General features: G+C 42.2%; 1 protein-coding gene across 1 annotated transcript in view; it reads left to right on the top strand.

Moving 5' to 3' along the window:
- Positions 1–20,985, top strand: part of ehbp1 (EH domain binding protein 1) — a 114,648-nt gene that overhangs the window by 37,843 nt on the left and 55,820 nt on the right. Inside the window, exons 7-10 of the mRNA XM_030787450.1 lie at positions 3,504–3,632; positions 3,781–4,030; positions 5,352–5,565; positions 20,197–20,375. Of these exons, the coding sequence (XP_030643310.1) occupies positions 3,504–3,632; positions 3,781–4,030; positions 5,352–5,565; positions 20,197–20,375 (772 nt within the window). The remainder of the gene's footprint in view (positions 1–3,503; positions 3,633–3,780; positions 4,031–5,351; positions 5,566–20,196; positions 20,376–20,985) is intronic.

Genomic DNA, 20,985 nt, shown 5'->3' with positions numbered 1-20,985 from the left:
GTCAAGACTGATTGGATTCTAATATTGGAACTTAACTGTTGTTTCCTGTTGGAACGGGGTAATAAAATCTGGGAGTGAGGAAGCACTCCACTTGTAAAAACCCAGAGCCTCTGGTGTTCCCCTCTTTCTCTCTCTCCCTCCTGCCCAGCTGGCATTAGGCCTGGCACACACAGGGTCAGTGTCTGATCTGGGCAGAGTCATGGGAACAGGGCAAATGAGTCTGTCTCATCTGAAAGCTCCCTGCCAAGTACTAGCGTGGCACAGCTGTACACTCTGGGGCTGTAACTGCTCTGCGCCCCACTCTACCTGAACTCACAGTGAAAGGGAGTGGACACAGCAATGCCGGGAACCTACTGTTTCTGTCCCTCTATCAGTAGTGAACCTGGACATAGCTCCCTGATACATCTTTCTTTTTCTTAGTCGTTTCCATTTGTGCCAGAAATTTACCAGAACTTACAGTATAGAACTACCAACCAGAATTTTCACTTATCTTTGTTTTTGGTGACATGCAACACTCTGAGTGCACCTAAAACACTCCAACACATGGGGTGCATTCATGTACTGCAGATTCTACACAGGTAACGCATAAATTGCAGGCAGATTGGAGAATATCCTGAAACTGATCATTTGAAGATCTGGTATCCTAGTCAAATGTGGGTCTACGTGAAAGTTAGTCATAGGTTACTCAAATGTATGTTGAACACTCTTTTGTCCACCTTCATATTAAACAAGAATATAACCAATGATCACATGATTCCTGAGCAACTGAATTGCAGATGTTGTTTATTTTAACCCCATTTGTTGTTCCCCTGATGACAGCACCATGCTTTTGTAGATGGTGTGATATTCCATTACTGCCAATATTTTGATATGAAATATGCAGGTCAAATTTATGTTCAGAAACGTTTTTGTTTTATTTTGTTTCATATTATTTCGTCGTATTTCAGTGGGCATACATTTACAGACTGAAATGTCTAATAAATTGTAGGTTGGATAAATGTAATCATGCTTTGTTTTCTGTTGGTATACATTTGTTGCAGTTATCCAATAGCTGTAAAGTGGTAGTGTTGGTAGTCATGGAAATCCAATAATTGTGCATCAGGGATGTAGTACAGGAACTGTGCACCAAAGATTTATTGTCATATTTATTGTTACAGAGACAAACATGAAAAGACACTGAGAAATAGACTTTTGGTCATGTGCCCAGCCCTGTTTTCCATTGACACTAAGCTTTGAATTAGTAATATTCTAGAAATACAAATAACAAAGTTGATGTGTAGTTTTCCTCATCAATTACATGCTTAATATATGGGAAATGCTGTATATACATAAGTGATGTTTTAAATGACCCGTGTAACCATTTGTATTTTGTTGGATAAATGTTTCATTTTAGATGGGCTCATTTCGTTTTGTACTGGTCACAGAGTTCATTCCCATAAGCCTTTCCAAAATCACAGCTTGGCCACTGCATAGCGTTCATTTTTTTATACACCACATGGTATTTCGCATTCCTTCATTTGAGCAACGTGTTTCTTTTTTTGTGTGTGTGTGTGTGTTTGCGGGTTATTTGCAATTTTTTAATTCATGATTAGGACAGTTCTTTGTTTTCATTTGTATTCTTAAGCATGTTGAAGTGTATTCATGCTTTTATTTCTTCATGCCTTTTGTCCGTTTTCTGTGCCGAGCTTTGGCTTTCTCTTTCATTTCTTGCGCATGTTCTGCTTGTTTTCGCTCTATGTAAGATCACACAGTGGGGTGGGAAACTGGGGGGTTAATATCCGGCCCCCTGTTCCCAGAGCATTGAGCCCTGACATTAAGCTCCTACTCTATGTTCATGTATGGATATATATATGTGGGATGCCTATAGAAATGTCTGAGTGTTCGACTCATAGCATCTGTGGTTTTAAGCGTAGTCAGTGTTCCATACATTAGTTATGGTATCTGTTCTATCTGTCATGTCAGTGCAGTACCCAAAGCTATTTTTTTTTTGTCTCAGTACATAATATATGTACACATTCATACATATATGAAAATGGCTACACACATACATAAAGGAATAAAGTGTATGTGTGTGTTGTGCTGTTGAATTGTGTGATATTTTTCTTGGTTTCCTTTCTCTTTTCTGATTTGCTGACTGTTTTCCCGACCTGGCCCTTCTGTTTACAGAAATAGTAAACCAGTTGAATGCCCTCAGCAGCTTAGATGGGGATCCTGATGACTGCCTAAAGCAAGCAAATAAGCCTGCCGCTAGATCAGCCAATTCTTCGGAAGGTCTTTTCATCTTATGCTTCCACTCTGTCACTTTCTCTCCCACGTCTCTCCTCTCTCTCTCTCTCTCTCTCTCTCTCTCTCTCTCTCTCTCTCTTTCTTTTTCTCCTTACACTCAGTCTCTCTCTCTCTCTCTCATGTCATCCTCCATCTCTCTTGTGGTGTGGTTGTGGTGCCCAGTCTGGTCTGGTGTGGTGTCAGATCATTTAAATTTGGCTACTTTTATTTTATTCACCCTTTCTTGGATCATTTATTGCTCCAAACCCCTTTCATTTTTTGACACTTTGCAGTTTGTAGTGAACCTCACTGCTCTCTGGAATAACTACAATGAAAACTCAGTTAACAAAGAATTTGCTTTTTCTACACACAAAGGTAGTACTTTAAGCATTATTTATGCTTGAAGGTTCATTATGTCCCAGTGTCTGACAATAGTATGCAGCCCTTCATCAAGCCTTCCTTGAGTATCCTAATTCTTAAATTGTCAACGTTTCCCTCCTGCAACTGAGTGTAAACTTTGGACAAAGCTTCCTGTCACTCTGCTCCACACCACCATTACTTTATCTTGGTGCTGTTTCCAGTGATGGATGTCTCCTGTCTAATGAATGGAATGAATGTGACAAAGGTAACGTGGCATTCTTGTGGCCAGTGGTGGACACACTGATGTCCTAATATGGGTCAGACTGCTGTGTGGAGTGCACAGATGCCACACTTTCTTATCACCTTAATGGCCCACTTCACCAGATCATTCACAGCTCTACGTCAGCCTCTAAAACTAGAGTCTGACCCACACACACACACACACACACACACAAAGGCCCTGAGCAGTACTCTCCTGAGTTTCACAGCTGCAGCAACATAGGAAGATGATGAAAAGCCAGTAGTGAAACATGACACTGAATCAAATCCACTCTCCAGTGTGCTCTGCTCTCCGACGCTTCCGGATGGTTGTTTGAAGACTACAATTGGTTCACTGCAAAGTGCATATTTTAATTTGCGTTTTATGTAACTTTTTAAAATTTATTTCTGAAACCTCTTTGAATTTTTTTTTAAGTTGTGTTTATTTATTTGTTCTTTTATTTATTTATTTATCCCCATCTGTATCGGTTGTGAAGGGTTCATTCCTTATCTCCACCTCCTGCTAGTCACCCGTAGTGACGTCCTCCTTCTCTCTCTCTCTTTTTTTTTCGGTCTTTTTTGGACTCTGTAATGTTTTGACACATTAACCCTCTCCGCAGAGCTCATCAGTAAACTGAACTTCTTAGAGGAGGACAGCCAGGACCCACCCAACATGAGCACCAACCCTTTTGAGGAACCTGACGAAAACTGTGCTGACCTTAACCCGTTTGGTGATCCAGATGAGGAAGGTAAAGACAAGTAAAGACTCCTTCAAGTAACACATAACCCCTCTCTTGTGTGTTTGACAAGTGTCTGAGGGAGCTGGCTGTTCCCTTTAATTGTGAGTGTAACCTTGGCCTTCACTCAGCTAACCTCATATTCACGTTTTCCTCACAGAACCTCCCTCCCAACCTGCCCTCCAGTCCAGTATGAAAGAACAGGAACCATTCGATGATCAGGATCCATCCAACCCCTTTAACGAACCTGACCCGGAACCAGCAAGCTACGGCAACCCCTTTGATGAGCCTGACCCAGAGCCAGAGAGGTCACCACCTAAGCCCAGCAAGAGAAAGAATGTACGGCCGGTAGACATGAGCAAGTACCTGTACGCTGACACCTCAAAGACCGAGGAGGAGGAGCTAGACGAGTAAGTCCAAGGGTATTCTGGGATATGTGGGTGTGTGTTAGATTGATTTGAACTCAATTTTGGTTTTTCCTTTTGGTCCTCTCATAAAAAATTTATGTAAGTTTCACTAACTACCTGGAGTTACCACTGGGGTAACACCATGGCTCTGTTAGGGAAGTTATGAGTAAGTTCTTTCAGCAGGAACAAGGCCACTGTTGTTCCTTGCACTCTTTTACCTTGTCAGTCCTCTATGTCTTTCTCTCTTTCCACTCCACCTCCTCCATCTCCTCTGCGCAAAACATGATTTTGGAACAACGGTTTCTCAGTCATGCCATTGAAAATAGCACTGACTGACAATTGACATACAGAACAAGAGACGGCACAAAGTTCTGTAAAGGGCCATTACACCAATATGCATTTTCTTTCTCCAGTTCTTACTCCTTCTGCTCCTTCTCTCTGTCTCCCTCTCTCTCTTTTTCTCTGTTAAAAAAAAGACCTGGTCCTTATAAAACCTTTGAGTGAGTGAATGGGCCTCCCCCTCTCACTTCAGAGTGTGTTGGCTGTGCATTTTCTGTCGTTTCTTAATACCCACTGGTTTAATCAGTGTTGACATGCCTGAACTCTAGCCATGCTATCTCCTCTTTTTTTTTTCCTTTTTATTTTTTTTTAATAAACTACCTTCTGCTCTCTCTCTCTAAGGGTTGGGTGAAAGGGTAAAACGCAGTGTGCCTTTAACCTTGTCTTTCAGTCAGATACCTAGAAGGTGGGGCTTTCCCTGCTTTCTCCTCTTTTGTTTGGCTGGGGCCCAGTGAGTGACGGGCCCCTCTGTGGAGGTGTATTGATGCCAGCGATCCTGTTTGTCTGGCTGTCGGGGAGCAGACCACTCAGGCAGGAGAGAATAAGGGTCACCACGGAGTGACCTCTGGAGCACCTGCCTCCTCACACACTCACTCAAGCGTTTTATTGGTCCACACTGCTCATCGATGCTCTTTTACCAGAGGCAGATGTTCACTGTGTTTCTCCTAACATGATAGTGAAAATTAGCACATGTCTTGGTTGAGTAACAACAGTAAATCGTTTTAGATTTTTTAAAATGAAACAGTTTGTTGGTTTTAGGCTTGCAATAGTTTTTGGCCCTATGCTGCAGGAATTTATTGTTCGTAGTGCTTTTGTTTCCCTCCCTTTAGAGATACTTTTTGTTTCTCTCACAAGAACTATTACAAAGCACTGAATTTCTGCATGTTGTGTTTGGCACTGGACCTATACATATATGTCTCAGTAATAGTGACTGATGCTGTCCCTTCCTGTCACTCTCTCTCTCTCTCTCTCTCTCTCCCCCCAGATCCAACCCTTTCTATGAGCCCAAAACCTCTAGTCCTGTCCCACCCTCCCCACCAAGCAGTCTAGAGAGACACACTAAGAGAAAGGCCCCTGCACCACCCAGCGTGGGCCCTTCACCAGCACCGGCACCAAAGACTGCCCCCGAGCGACCCCCCACAGGCCCTGCTGCTGTGGCTGCTGTAGTGGGGAAGGAACTGGCTTCCTCTTCTCCCAAGGTACACAGATTTTTTTTTTCCCTCTCCCCGAATTCACACCTTTCCTTCTCTACATACATTCATCCACACATAACTCACCTCTACAGTCCTGCATCTTTGTGGAGTCCACTTCACTCCTGCTGTTCACCCCTCCATCTTCACCAGAGTACGACGTCTTGCTTTTCTTTTCCTCCCCGTCCCTAACCTCAGACCTGTCCTCCATCCAAACTCAACACCGTGAGGCTTCCTCTTCCTTCTTTACTATATTCCTCTTTTCTGTCCACTTTGTCTTCTTGGGATCTGACCTCTTTCCGTTCTCCTTCCTGTACTCCCAGTGTTGGGAGCAGTACTATGGAGTCGCGGAGTCGGTAAAATGTACCGACTCCAACTAAATGCGCTGTATGTGCCGGCATATAAGTCAAAAAGGCGTATTAGTCTACCCCCAAAAACTGGATGTGTAATACAGGTTTAGGCTTATATTAAGCCTAAACCTTTAAGTCGACCCCCAACATAGTGTTCAACTTTTAGGCCTAGGCTAGGCCTGCAGACTCCAACGCTTACGATTTGGGCCTTGGCTAGGCAGCAGAAGTCAACAAATAGTCCTGTTTCATATAAAATTATAAATGTTGTTTTGCTTACTGTTTCCTGTTATATGATAGGATGTTTTTGATTTTCTTTTATGGCATTTTTATAGTTTATTCCTTTAATATCCTTTTACCTTATAACCTTTTGATAAAAATATAGCCTCTTTTTTAATTTTGTAAGTTTTATGTTTAATATTACTCAATGTTTGTAACTTCTATAATAATTAATATAAAATAATATTAAAAAAATCAAAATGGCATAGCTATAGCCTTTAAACCCAAACTTAAACAGGTTAGGGTGCTAAAAAGTAGCCTGATGATTCATGTTGGCAGTGATGAAATGCCTTGTATGTTGTGTGCTTTCAGTTAATATAGGATTTATAATTAGTCTGATTACAAATAGAGCAGTTGGAGTCTGTGGTACCATAAATTGAGGAGTCGGAGTCGAAGGTTTTGCGTATTGACTCCGCAGCCCTGGTAGTGAGAGCTGGGGGCTTTACCCCCTTTGCTTTCATCCTGTTCTCTGCCCTCAGCAATTGCCTAAATGTGCGCTGCTACCATTTGAATATAGGCATTTATTTCTCACTCTGTTTGTTTATTTAATACAGTATTATCATTCTTTATGCTCTCTGTGGAATGCATTGGTGGGTCTAATTAAACGGAGCACTGGTCACACTCGTGGGGTGAGAGGGTGGAGTTGCAGTAGGGTGGGCCAGACCCAGTGAGAGTGAACGACTGAGCCAGTGAACACAGACTTACACGAGGGGCTTAAACACCGCTAGCTTAACTCTCACACGCCATTGGCACCCCACCCTCACCCTGCCCCCTCCGCTTCCTCAGCGAGTGTTTTTATTTGGGGAACTGTGTTGATAATGTAGGCCATATTTAATTATGGGCAGGGTTTTTATCACCAGGCCGCACTTGTGTGTGACGGTGGCTGAGGAGGCCTGGCCGTCCTTAAAGGCGTTTAATTACCCGGACTCACTGGCCTGTGGTGGCAGGGGGGTGAGGACAGGCCAGGTTTGGGGGAGGTGGTGTGACATGGGAAGGGAGTCAATCAAAGAACAACTTAACAACTTGCAAAACCAACAGAAATTATTGCTCCTCTCTGCCTCCTGCCTCCCTTTTTTTTTTTTTTTTTAAGAGTTTGTATCTTGCTGACCTATTTGTTATTTTTGCACTACCTTTCATCAGGAGGTTAATTTGCCTTGTTTCCTGTTGTAGTGAAGAGTACACCTTCTCTCCCTGTTTGTGCCTGCACTTTACACCTTGCTGAACAGTCATGCAAGACTGTGGCTATTGTGGTGGGGGAAAAACAAAAATATCTCTGTTTTGCTGTGCAATTTCTTTTTAAGGGCTCTTTTTTTGTTTTGTTTTGTTTTGTTTTGGACAGTTCCTTATTTACACATTCTACACTATACATACATATATGTGTGTGTGTGTGTGTGTATAATGTAGACACTTTTTATTCAGACTAAACATCTCCTAGATAACAAACACACATACGTTGGTTGGTTCTCCTCCCCCTCACAGAGGATTACCACTGTGTACTTCCGTCGCGTTCTGAGACCCTGCCGCTGCTGTTGCCGCTTCCTCCATTTGTAGAATTCCAGATGACCTTTGCATGAATAAAGTCAAAAAGGATTAAGCTGAGACATTCGGCACAATGGAGCTGCAGTGGCAGAAACAGATGCAGCTGACACTCTACGTGGCTAGAGTGCTGATGCAAGCCTAGCCTGGAGTCTGACACCAGGATGAGGATGGTGATGAAGACGGAGCAGTCATAAGATCCTTCACTGAAACCTCACGCGCTGCTCTTTGCTCAAACTTAATCAATGCACATTCAAAGTCACAGCTGCAAAGAAATTGAAATGTTTTAAAAACTGTGGATTCTAAACTTGCCTCCACAGACATTCATGCTTATTTAATACATCCTCTAGTGTTTGTGTGATGAGTCATGGCATGGTAGATAGAACACTGTTTTACATTTCAGTTTTCATGTGCCTGAATATTCCGGTATGAAGGCCATATGTAACTTGAGCGGAGAGGGGAACAAGACCATTTTGCTCAGTTCTCTTTGTCATAGAAGCACCCAGTGTTTGACCCAGCAGACTTGATTCAATCAGAATAGCTGTGCAGGTTTGTAATTAAACACATAGTTCATTATAAAACTGTTGCCTTTTACAGACAGAAAATGAGTGGTGAAATGAACTGAAAGGCAGTAGTTATATTTAATTTGACTGTACTGTCCTTCAGTCTGGGACTGTGCTTGGTACTCTGAAATTTGACAAATATTTTCCCTCAGGGTCTTATCCTCGCTATCAGTTTGCGGTAATAATGCTCACCCCAGGTGGCGGACACTAGTTTTTTGTTTTTTTTTTCTTTTTCTTTTTCTTTTTTTTTTGTCCAAATCCTCTTCCTGAGATTTGATATTTTTAGTGTAAATAGCTTAGATGAGCTGTTATTCAGTTGTTTGGGAGGGAACAGGGCTGGTTAGCCTCACCTTTAGGATCATGAATGTCACACCGTTCTGGTCACAGCCATGTGAGTCTGAAAGCCCAGTACCTTGTGTTGTGTGTGTGTGTGTGTGTGTGTGTGTAGGAGAGAAAGAGGGGAGACACACACACACGCTACCCTATGTTGAAAAAGGATGAGTCCTCATAATCCTCCAGGCGGTTGATACCGACAAATGAGTTCACACACAGACAGTTTTTAGCCTTTTTGTTTTGTCAAGTCCTGAAAGCTCAGTCTTTCCCACCCTGTCAGGAACAGAGGGAAGAGCCTTCTTACTGTGTGTCAAGTCAAAACATAATACCGCGAACACCCACCAACTCTATTGTTCTCTTGTGTTTTAGTGTTTGTTTTCAATCAGTAAACATTGGCTTAATACCCACCACTAACCATTTACTGTGTGGTGGAGAAATTTGGTCAAGCACACATTTGAATGATATCAGCTGACTTTTTTTTTTTTTTTTGTTCAAATAAGTTTGACATTTTCATACAAGGATCGGTTTCAGTTTTTTCTCCAACTTTTTGAAAGTGCACATAGACAGGATTAATATAAATGAACAGAGGAAGTGTCTCTCTCTCTCTCAGGCGATGAAAGTAGGTTGTTCTGATTCACTAGAACCTCCCCCTCGTTGTCTTCTGTAGCTCTCTTCTGTCTTCTTCCCCGACTGGTCATTTCACCCCTTTGTGCACAATCGCACCCTCCTCGGCAATGTTACGGCTCAGTTTCTTTTTTCTCTCTTTTTTTTTGTTTTCTTCTTTTTCGAAAGCTGCTCTACACTTAGATGCTCTGATCTCTGGATTTTCATCCGTTTCCGCTTCATGAATTATGTTTCTGTATTTTAATATAAAGAAGAAAAGTGCTCTGTCTGAGAAACTTCTGTAGATTTACATAAAGTCTTCAGGAAAGCACTCTATAGCACTTCTGGCTGACATTATGCCGCTACTTCAAAGTTGAAAGCTAGACTTTTCTTTTTGTGCCACTTTCTTATTTGTTTATCAGTCACCGCGTCCCTCCACAATGGGAAGACTCGTCAAATCGCAAATTGCTTTTTTTCTCTCTTCGTGAGACAGAAGAGAAGTATGCAGTAGTTATTAAAATTATTCAAAGGCCCAAATAAAATTACATTTGACGGGACTTGAGAGAGGCTCAAGGGGAGAGTCTGGGGCCAGGTTGTCCTCTTTCATTTCCCAGCTTTGTTTTTGGTCATTTTTCCCAATTCCCTCTGTCCCTCTCAAAGTGCAGTGTGTGTGAAACTTAAAATTAAAATAAATTAACATTATTTAATTGAGTTCGCAGAAAGGCTGCAGTGGTTCTTAATTAGCTTTCAGAAGGTGTCTGAGAAAGGCCTGTGACTCTGACACCGTGAAGTTTCACTGGGGGGTTGGGAGTGAAGGGGACGAAGGTTTGGGAAGGCAGTGGGTGGACGTGAGAAACCCCGTGAGAACACTTGTCATTTTCTTACCTCGTCCCCCCCCCCGCCCCCATCTTCTCTCGCTGATGTAACGTCACCCTCAGAACCTGTGTGCTACATCTTTTGAATAACATATTCCATACACCCAGCACGTTGTTTCAAATTGAATTTAGCACTCTTCTGCTAAGTCATAGGCAGATTTCTTAGATACACCCCTGCTGATGACATGCACTTTGTCCTATGGAAGAAGAGCATTGGCATCAAATGAAATCATGCCTTGCATGCCAGTAGATGCCAACCATCTTTCCATTTGTCTGTCCAACCCAATTCTCTGTGGCTCAATCCCAGCCTATTCTCATCTTCCTTCAGTCAGCCGGGGTCTGTGGTGCTCCGTTAAACCTGAACGGGAGTCTGTTACACGGACATAGAGGGAGTTTGTCCTGGGAGGGCAAGGAAGCCCCAGGTCCAGCTTCATACCCATAGCCAAGAGAGTGGGGCGACAAAGACCCCAATGTGGCCCCTACTTGCTGAGCTGCCCCTATAGTCAATGAAATATTAGGAGAATAATCCTTTGGAGGTAAAGCATGACTGCCCCCCCCTTTCTTTTTTTTTTTTTATTCCCTTCTTTGTGTGCTAAGTGATATTGGATAGTGTGGGAGAATGGATCCTGAGCTCTTGCTAAGATGCATTGAGTTCCGTGGGCTGGACTTGAGTCTGTACTGCAGGGTGGGAGCTGTCAGTGAACCTCAGGTAAGACGCAAGAGCACTGCAAAGTTTGGAATTTTTAAGTTTAAATAAGGTTGTGTGTTTCTGATGTTTGGGTAGAATGAAACAATTAACTTTTCTCCTCAGATAAAGAGCTGTGAGACTTTCCTGGACAGTGAGAACAGTGGTTCTCCATAGTTTGCTTGTAGAGAGTTTCCTTAGAGAACTTAGTTTTTATGATATTTGTGGGGGAAAAAAAGGGCGAGAGAGACATGCAGGCTTAAAATCACTACTTCATATCTGTCAGAAGTCAATGTTTCTCTATTGTGTAATTATGAAAGTGTTACATCATTTGTGCTTCAGCCTCCACAGTTTGAAAGCTGTTGCTGGCCCAACCTCTCAGCATCCTTCATCAATTCAGCCTGAAAAGTGTTGGGCCTTTAGTCTCATTGTAACAATCAGGTATAAAGCTGTAGTTTGTCATCTATCAATTCTACCACAGTGGAATAAGCAGGCGGCGTGTGTGCATGCGTGTGTTCGTTCTTGCGTTTTGAGCCGGTTACAGTAATACCGCTATCATTATCCTTCTCTTCCTCTGTTGGTGTGTGTGCAGTTCATGAGTTAAGCACTTGAAGAGCTCTCCAATACCCACGCCGACTGGTATAAAAGGTTTACAAAGCGGTTTGTAATCTTCCTTTGGTAAGTCCTTAGTTTTATCTGCCAGGGATTACAGTTCTGGCTTTTGGAGCTACAGAAGAGAGGGAGAGAGCAAAAGAGAGGCTGCAGAAAAATGAAAACAAATCTTAGCGTAATCTCCTCGAAAGAATACCTGTTTGAGTGAGGAAGTTCCCTGGCCACAAATTTTGAAATCTCATAATCCCTTATGTTTGATGTCTCTAAAGCTAATGGAGTTTATTAGGGTGGCCAGAAAGACGCTTTGTCCTCTGCACACTGGCCAGGAGAGGTTTTGAATGACATGGCGGGGACTGAAGGGGAGTAACTTTAGCTTAATCTGGTCTCAGACTGCCCTTCGCTAACAGGTGTGTGGCCCTAAACCCCAGGGGGAACCCTGCACCCTTTCCTTTTCCGACTCCTTGATCAATAACGGATCTCTGTGCCCTCATCACCAGCTCTCGGCTCTCTACCCCTTCAGCCTGGCTCCTCTTCTCTTTAAAACCAACCCTCCCCTCAACCTGAAGTGGCCACCACCAATTTTTAATTAAACTTAACCTCTTCTGCAGGCAGACATGCACGCGCACACACACACACACACACACACTCTTGCGCTCTCACACACCTCCTGCTCCTCCATGCTCTCTACCTTTGGAGGGAATATGATTGACTTTGGAAATGCCTTGGCTGATTATCAAGGCTTCTGAACAAACCTCTTCAGTTTTCTTTGTGTGTCAGGAGGAGTGATAAAGCTTCAGGCCTAATTGTTTGCATTAAAGGGTCTTTGCTGTCTCAATTAGGCTTTTCAGGAAAGGCACGAATGCAGATTCCTTGAGTTCCATCCATGAATTTTGCCTACAAGTGTACAGCAACTGAACTGTACAAAATGTTACTGTGGATAAAATTACCCTTACAGAAATGTCACCTTTCATTCATGATTTAGCTCTGTCCAGTAGTTAACTGCCACCCAGTTGTTTAGTGCAGGAACTATATCACTATTGTTTTGTTTTAAACATTTTATATGGAAGGCATATATTTGTTTTGCCTTCTTTCATTAGCGTAAGTGTGTGATGCTTCTCATCTCCCTTGTTCAGTTTCTTTTGATGGTGTGCTAAACTGAGGCACAGAAAGGCCCTGTTCCTGAGGCCAACATTCATACTTAACCACTCTTTGGCCAATCTGTCAATGAATACTTCATTTTGATCAGGCCCCTTTGATTGACCGGAGGTGACTTGATCATTATTTTCATTCTAATTGCTTTGCTTATCAGCCTCCCTCATCTCTACCAAGTCTGTGATGCTGTGAGCAGTGGCGATCTGACAGTGACTATAAAGAGAGGATGCACGACCAAAACAGGTCTTTGTCTCTCTCTCTCTCTCTCTCTCTCTCTCTCCCGCTCTCATTTTGATTTACCACATTACTCTTGAGCTCCCTTCTTAATGAGTTTTCCTCACCGAGCCCAGATTAATTGATAAATAAGTATTATCAGGGCAGATCAGTGAACTTCTGCACCCTTAATTTGTTTGTGTAAGAGGAGATTAATGCTGTATAGATTTGAGAAGTTGTCTGTTTTCCTAAATCCATTCACTTTTATTACTTGTTTGATTTATAGAGCCCAAGAAGCAGGTAGGCAGGGGCTTTGAATTTTTCTCTCCCAGAGTAAAAAAAATTGGGCGCAATATTTACGTGTTACTGCCAGTTTTAAAATGTTTTTGTTTTTTGGGGAGGTTTCATGTTTTCTCTTCATCCTGGTAGGTTTTTCATTTTTTTCTCTCCAAGAGAATTTATGTTTCTCTTCATGGTTTAAGCTAAGCACAAATGCCAGTTTGTGGGGTAAAAGGCGGGAAGGAATTTGAAAAACATAGATGCTGTTTCAGCTGCTGGGTTTTCCCTAACAGGATCCCATCTCCAGTATTGTCAGCAGTGTGTGCCTCGACAGCCAAAGCTCATTTGCACAGCCGTGAGTGGCAAGTAATGCCTCTCGCGCTTGTTTCTTCTGAACATGTCTTCACCGCCTCTGACAATCTAAAGCTATAGCTTACAACCATATTATACATGTTTGACATTCAGAACTAGGGCGGTTTGTTGGCTTTTTTGAGTCATATCCTTTCCAATTTTCTTAGGTTTGGTTTTTTGTGTTTGTGTGTGTGTTTTAGTTGAAATCCTCTTGGTGGTGTTGGTGGAACAGGCCCCAGAAATTAAAATTTAGTCATGCTCCTTTTCTTGGTGCTTGTTTCTTTTTGGAAGACCCAAAAATTTTTTCGAGCCACCTGCTCACCCACAACCACTCCAGTTTGTGAAATGAACCTTTTCATTCAGATATGCGCTACTGTTCCTATTATTTCTGGACTTCAGGGGATAAACGCCTTTTAAATCCATTTGCTCCAGTTTTGCTGAAGTCCACTGTAGCTTTTTTTTTTTTTTTTTTTTTTTGAAGTTCGTTCATAATAAGTGCTCTTCAAGTGAAGTCATGCATTAGCTGTAATCGGTTTGATATGGCCTTTCAGCTGTGGAATGAACATGGGGAGCCATGCTATGAGACTGGATTTCTAAGCAGGTTTGAGTTTGGACTCCTTTGAAAAGGCCCTTCGTGATTACAACGGTAATATGATATTTTCTTTGTATATTAATGTGTATTTTCTCGGTACTCAACATTGCTTCTAGAGTTCCCTCCTATTGTCTTTCTCCTATTGTTCCACTTGAGCTCTCCATTTACATAATTGAACTTTTGATTGGACTGTCTGTCGTTGAAATTCGACGTTGTTCGTGCAATTTCATGGCTAAAGTAACTTGAAACAACATTATGAGAACCGGACATGCGGGCGGCGATTAGACAAATTAGTCTTTAGATTAAAGGTGCAATTAAATAATTGAGAGCATGGCTGAAGCAGAGCCCAGCAGGATAAAGCTGTGCTGCTGAATCAGTAGTGCTGCTCTTGGAGCAGAGTGGACCAGTCTCTGTCTTGGTGGATTTTGTAACTACCATACTTAGGCACCCAATCCAAATTCTATTCACAGTGTAGTGTATTTCATGACATAACTATTATGGCTTAGAACAGAGATGCAGGACTCAGCCCGCAGTAATGAAATCATCCACTTTTCCTGGTGAAAGGAACAAGCTGATTTGGCATCCCCTTGTGTTTCGTTTAATTTGACAAAACTGTCTTTTACTTTAAAAAGGAGAATCAGTAAAGTCAAATCACTGTGCTGAATCTCACCAGCCATTCTTCACAGGGACTTGCATCTTAAAAACTGTGCAACAAGAAGTAACTATGTAAGTGTGTGTGTGTGTGTGTGAGTGTGTGTGTGTGTGCGTGTTCGCACGTGTGTTTGTTTTGCTGCCGGCTCCTTGAGCGGATTACAACTTTAAAAGAGCAAGAGATTCAACACCTACTAAAAATCTGACATTTTTGACATCATTTCAAGACTTAAAAGTGAGACTCAGAGATGCAGCGGTGCTTATCTAACCTGTGACTTAATTTATCTTAACTTGTTTAAGGCTGGTCAAGTGTTCATTGAAATATGTGGCCCCAGGTGAGAGGAAGGGTTGGGCTGTGTCTAATGCGATGGCTCTTAACCATGGGGGGAGTGAGACACATGACATAATATAAACCAAATGACACAATGTAAACTCAACTCATTAATCCCTGTTGGATAAAGGATTAAAGAAGGCCATTGTATGTGGGAAATGGTGGAACTCTGCACAGAGTGGCTTGTCCGTCTTTTGTGACTACTGTTTAAACATGTTAGAGATCCAGTAAACAGATGAGACTACTTGTGACAGTGTTGGAGGAATATGGAGTGTGGTTGTGTCTTAGGGGTGCGAGGCAGAAATTTTGAACTTGATGCATAGCCTTGCCTAGTTTTTTGAATTGTCATACCCTCAAACATACATTTACCTGGATCATGATGATCTGATGTCTTATCCGACGCTTTGGTTTGTTCCCCCTATTCACCCAGTTTGATATTGCCAATCCCTTGTGCTATTGCCAGTGCCCACAACAGGGGGGTGAGTAGTAGTGTAAGCATCCTATGATGCATGCTAAGTCAGCCACTGTTTGGTTTAACTGTCCGACCTACAGGCATTTCTAAGGGAATGTAGCATGTGTAGGGACATGTTATGACCTACCAGTACATGACCAGTTGTGACACCCAATCCAAGCAACCCAGAACCACAGCAGTGATGCATAGTGTAATTTACCTGAGCACCCTGGCCAACACATGTGATCGTTTAAGTGCTTAAAATTTGTCCTAAGTGTCAAACGTCTTTTGATTAATTCTGTTCCTGATGGGCGATGGCCTAAAATGTCAGAGACTCTTATGACTGTGTGAGTGGACCAATTTGACTTACTACTTCAGAATCTGTCAGAACTAAAGAGCGGCTGTCCATGGAGCATGGAAGTGGTCATATACTCCCCCTCAGCCACACACATGCCCCTCCTTCTTTCTCTATCTGCTGTTTCCTTCCCTCTCTTTTTTTCCACGTGTGGAATATGCATTGGCGACACTGAGGCATCATGAATAATGAATTCCTTATTTTTGCCTGTTTTACTTTTGGCTTATTTTGATGTGTTCTGAATAATAGCCCGGTTTGCATTGGTTATATGGTAATGAATATGTCTTTATTTCAATACATAATGTTTGTGAGCACAGTCTGGGCTTGTGCTAATCCTGCCCTCCAGCTCTGGAACATGGCAGTATCTTCTCCCCCCCCCCCCCCTCCTCTTTCTTCATGCTCTGGGCGAGACACCCAACCGTTTGATAAAGTATGTACCCGTTTACGCTATGCTAAATTCTCCTCCAGATGTTTAGGTTTCAGCTGAGGGCACAACATTTGTTTTCATCAAAACATGTATAGTAATGTTGACTCTATCCTCAGCCAAGGGACTTTTTATTACTTATTTCAGTGGTGAAGAAAAGAAAACTGTAAAATAAATAGTTATGTTGCTGTACTTAATTGGTGAATTTACTGAATCCAAATAGTTTTCTCTAGGCTCCATCGAGATCTTGTGTCTTTAGAATAGAAGTTGACTTGATGCTTTGCCACATAAAGGAATCAACGAGTTAAGTAAGTGTGTGTGTGTGTGTGTGTGTGTGTGTGTGTGTGTGTGTTCTCTCTCAGGTGCTTGTCTGTGTGTCGCCCTGCACAGATGCTGACATGTCAAACTTGCCTAAAGTGCATGCCAAGCACTGGTAAAAAGTGTGTTGTTTTCTAATTGCTATAATGGCACCTGCCCGGTAATCCCAGGTAATTATTTTGCCAGAATTAGACAGCTACTTTTAACATCACTTGAAAGGAAAAAGTTCCCCTAAGGAGGTGACTGCACGAAGGCACAGGTCTCAGATCGCACTGCTCACAAATCCATTGTTTCCTATGGTTCAGGGCGTCCACAGCTTTCAAAACCTCTTGTAACCTGACTTGTGCCTTTCCACTGTTATATGGTGAGGTGCTTCTAGAGCAGAGAGTTATTCAAATATACGATGTTTTGATTTTTGATGTAAACGGCCTTTCAGATTGTTGTAGAGGTGGACTGCACCATGTCTATTTACTTGACATTGTAATGGGGATAGAACATGTGAGAAAAAAGTGAATTTGGCTCGATGTGAATTCATAGACATTTATAACTTAAATCTCAACACTATCGCAACATCAGCAGGCACAAACATGCCTAGAAGTTTGAGTAGAATAATTAACCCACCTGGTGAGTATCCACTGACATTGAAGTCTGAGTGTCATGCACCCAAAGACACTAATGTGCATGACTTTCTTAGTCCCCGAACCAGAAAGGAAAGGCCACAAGAAGTGTACAGATTTTTTGGCTGCTTATAAACTAACAACTTTAGCACTCAGCTTTGCTCTAGCTGTTTTCTTGGCAGAAAGTGGCTCACCTAGTCTTTTCAGAGTAGCCACTCCTACACTATGCTTTCATTTGACTGCCCACTAAGGTGTATGTATGTGTGTGTGTGTGTGTGTATATACACACACACATCTATACACACACATATACACTGATTGTGTGTGTGTGAGAGAGAGAATGTATATGTCTGTGATTGTGTGTCTTGCTCTGTTGGCTGTGCAGCTGTATACTGCACTGGAAAGCCTTTTCTCTTTCCTTTCTCCTCCTCATGCCATCTGCTTCAGTGAGCTCACATGGCAGATCTCATCTGAGTGAATACATAGTGTTGCTCCTTTTATTGGATTTGAGACCCTTCAATAGCAAGAATGAATTTAACATAATTTAATAGTAAAATCAAGTCCTAGGCCCACTGGTCCAGAAACGCTACTTAAATGCGGGCATCTCTTCTCAAGATCTATGCCACTTCAACCTTCATGGAATGTATATGGAGGTTCAAAATAGAAACAGTTAAAAAATAAAAAAGAAAACAGTCTTTACCATCACCAAATTCACTTTTTCCATATAAGTCTCTCTTTAAGATTCATGACTAAAAGAAATGAATTTCTGGTTAAGATTTGTTTTTGGTTGTAAGTGTGCTCATTTAGCTGTAACTTATTTTTGCCCCCCCCCCCCCCCCCCTCCTTGTTGATGTAGTGGGGGAAGATGTGTGTATGTGACTGTTGGAAAGGTTAAGGTTCTCTTTAAAGATGAGTAGGAGAAAAGTCAAGTGCAGGAGCCCTGGGCCTTGGTCCCAGAGACAGGGAAACAGAGAGAGAGAGAGTCGTGTTCAGCAGCTCCAGCACTTATTAAGCACACTGCACTTTAGCAGCTTTGATCTGTCTGTTCTCCCTCAGGCCCCTGAAACCAGTCTGAGAACTCCACATTGACATAATTTACTACCACTGCACTCTGTCAAAGGGACCAGAAACTGAACGTGAAGTGGCATTGCTTAGTCAAAGCAGTCGTCTCTAAATGTCTAGGACATTTTTGTCCTTTTCAGGTGACATTAAGGTAGAAATAGAGAGGGTGTTGAGAGATCTGGAGCTTGGACACTTGGACCTTCTGGTACTTCTATAAAGACACTGTTGATGACAGTATGTCTCCTTCAGCAAGGTATTTTTCTTTTCTTTTTTCCTTTTTTTTTTTGATAGGGAAGCTGTTGTTCTCTGGCCTGTTTTAGTACCTGTCAAATATTTCTTTTTCTTCCTTTCTCTTAGAAGTGTGTCTGCCTCTCTTTCACTCTGTACTCCCTGTAGCACCACGTGAACCATCTCAGTATCTCCTGTCATCTCCTGTCATGCAGCAGTAACAGCTGCTGGCCAAAGGAGGGCGTTGTTAATCTGCTGGATGTGATTCCGAGGGCTGGCCATCCGGCTGATCTGTACGGCCCTTATCAGAGGGCAAACAGTGTAACCCTTTCTCTGTCTCTGTCTCTCTCTCTCTCTCTCCCTTCCCTCCTCCCCTCTCGCGCTGATGGACACAGATAGTGGTCCTATGGAAATTTGTTCCTTCGGGATGTGTTTCGCCTGATTACATGTAAGATTTGTATTTAGATTGAGAAGCTAAATCGAGACACAGCCATCTGATACAAGTAAGTTTTGTCTCCCAGTTGTAAGATATTTTTATAAATAGTTTATATCAAAATACTTGTGATGGAATATGAAGTTAGCATAATCCAAATCTGAGGCATCCCCATTCTTAACAAGATTATGTCAGAGAATGCCCAGTCTCCCAGAAAGAGAAAGAAAAGAGAGAGATTTAAAAGCCTGGGCTTAGATTTGCTCTGCCATTCTCTAAATCCAGCCTAGATAAGACTTCAAAGTGCTGTGTAATTAATAATATGTTTACATTATCCACGGTTATGCCTGCCCATAAAGCTGGACAGCTCATTAGGACAAACATATAACTACATTGTGTTTGTGTAAGTCGTCACCTTAACCTTCTTTGTCTCAATGCACACTTGGTAAATTTTTACTGTGTATCAAGCTAAAAACATTTGAAAAACTGAAATTGATATTTTTAAAAAATTCTGTGAATGGGTTTGTGTGGAAATTTGATGAGTCTGTATTTGTGTCGGACCGTGAATGAGAACGGGTGTGTTTGTATGAAAGAAAACTGCTAAGTTGGAATAGTATGAACGAGAATTTTGTTCTAGTTTTACTTCAGGGCAGAATTTGTATATATACATTTGTCTGTGTGTGCACTCATGTGCACTGTATTTGTGTATGTGTGTGAGTAAGATCGAGAGAGAGTGTGTCTGTATGTGAGAGAGAGAGAGAGCGAGCATGTATGCACCTGTCTGTGTTTGGTGAAATGAGGGAAAGCCTGAAGCAATGAAAGAGGGCCTATGAAAGGATGACAGGAGTGTCTGTCTGTGTATGTGTGCATGTGTATTTATACACAAGTTTGTGTCTGTATGAAGCTCTTCCAGTGTTGCTATACCTGTGCAGATCTCAGCTTGCCAAAGACCTCTTATCAACTACAGTAACCCATCACTATGCCAAGACCAAGATTTCTTTTCCCTGAACGCACTGTGTACCAGTATACTCAATACACACTCATTTACTCATACACCCCCCACCCCTCTCTCTCTCTCTCTCTCTCTCTCTCTCTCTCTCTCTCTCTCTCTCTCTTTCTCTCTCTCTCTCTTTCCCTCTGTCATTCATCTTTTAAGTCAGACTCATTCATATTCCCTTCCCCTGCTTTGCTCGCAGTCTCCCCTTATGTAAACTAACAGTGTTATGTAGACTTGTGTGAAATCTGTACCCACTTGTTCCCTCCTTCCAAAGACATTTCTCACTTCTTTCCTGTCTAGGTAGTGGGTTTCATGAGTTTGATTGTAATTTTCTTCGTCTCTCTCTCTCGCTGTAGCAAAGTCCCATTCCCAGTCCGGTGTTGGGTGGAAAGCCCAATGCCAGTCAGTCCCTGCTGGCCTGGTGCCGAGAGGTGACCAAAAACTATCGCGGTGTCAAAATCACCAACTTCACGACGTCCTGGAGGAATGGCCTGGCCTTCTGTGCTCTACTGCACCACTTCAGGCCAGATCTCATGTGAGTTTCACACACGTGTGCATACATGCACATTCATACTTACATACATACATACATACATACACACACAGTAGTGCAAAACATATATTCACATAAAGACACATTAATTGACTTGTTTGCGCAAATTTGAGAAGTTTCACTGTCCTCACATATGCTGGTGCACAAGCCTTAGCATCTCACACACATATAGTGCACTTTAAACCAATTGAAATACCTGCACACACATGCATTCTCTTGTCAATGTAAATACCTAATCCATTGGTAAACTCATTCTCTCACACACACACCCTTACTCATTCACTTTCTCTCTCTTTCATATCCCATTGTAATGAGAACAGAAATTAGCGATGGAGTGTATGTTGATAGTTAAGTGCAGTTATCTTTGAGTTCTCTATGTGTGTCGTCTCAGTAATCTTCACTTCCTTGTAAGTGTGTGTAATACACTCATTTTCTGTAGTACATCACTGTAATTGCACCCCAACAGTTTTAATCACTCATACCAAACAGAGGCAAAGCCCACCTGCCTCCCTGAGAAGAGCATGTTAACGGTGGGAGGAGTAACACCTCAGTTATAGAGGAATATAATCCGTCACCTCCTTCCACTGCAATT

This window comes from Chanos chanos, chromosome 10, assembly GCF_902362185.1.
Source record: "Chanos chanos chromosome 10, fChaCha1.1, whole genome shotgun sequence".
NCBI classification, from domain to species: domain Eukaryota; kingdom Metazoa; phylum Chordata; class Actinopteri; order Gonorynchiformes; family Chanidae; genus Chanos; species Chanos chanos.
The sequence above is the reverse complement of the archived record's forward strand: the minus strand, read 5'-3'. Positions and strand labels throughout refer to the sequence as shown.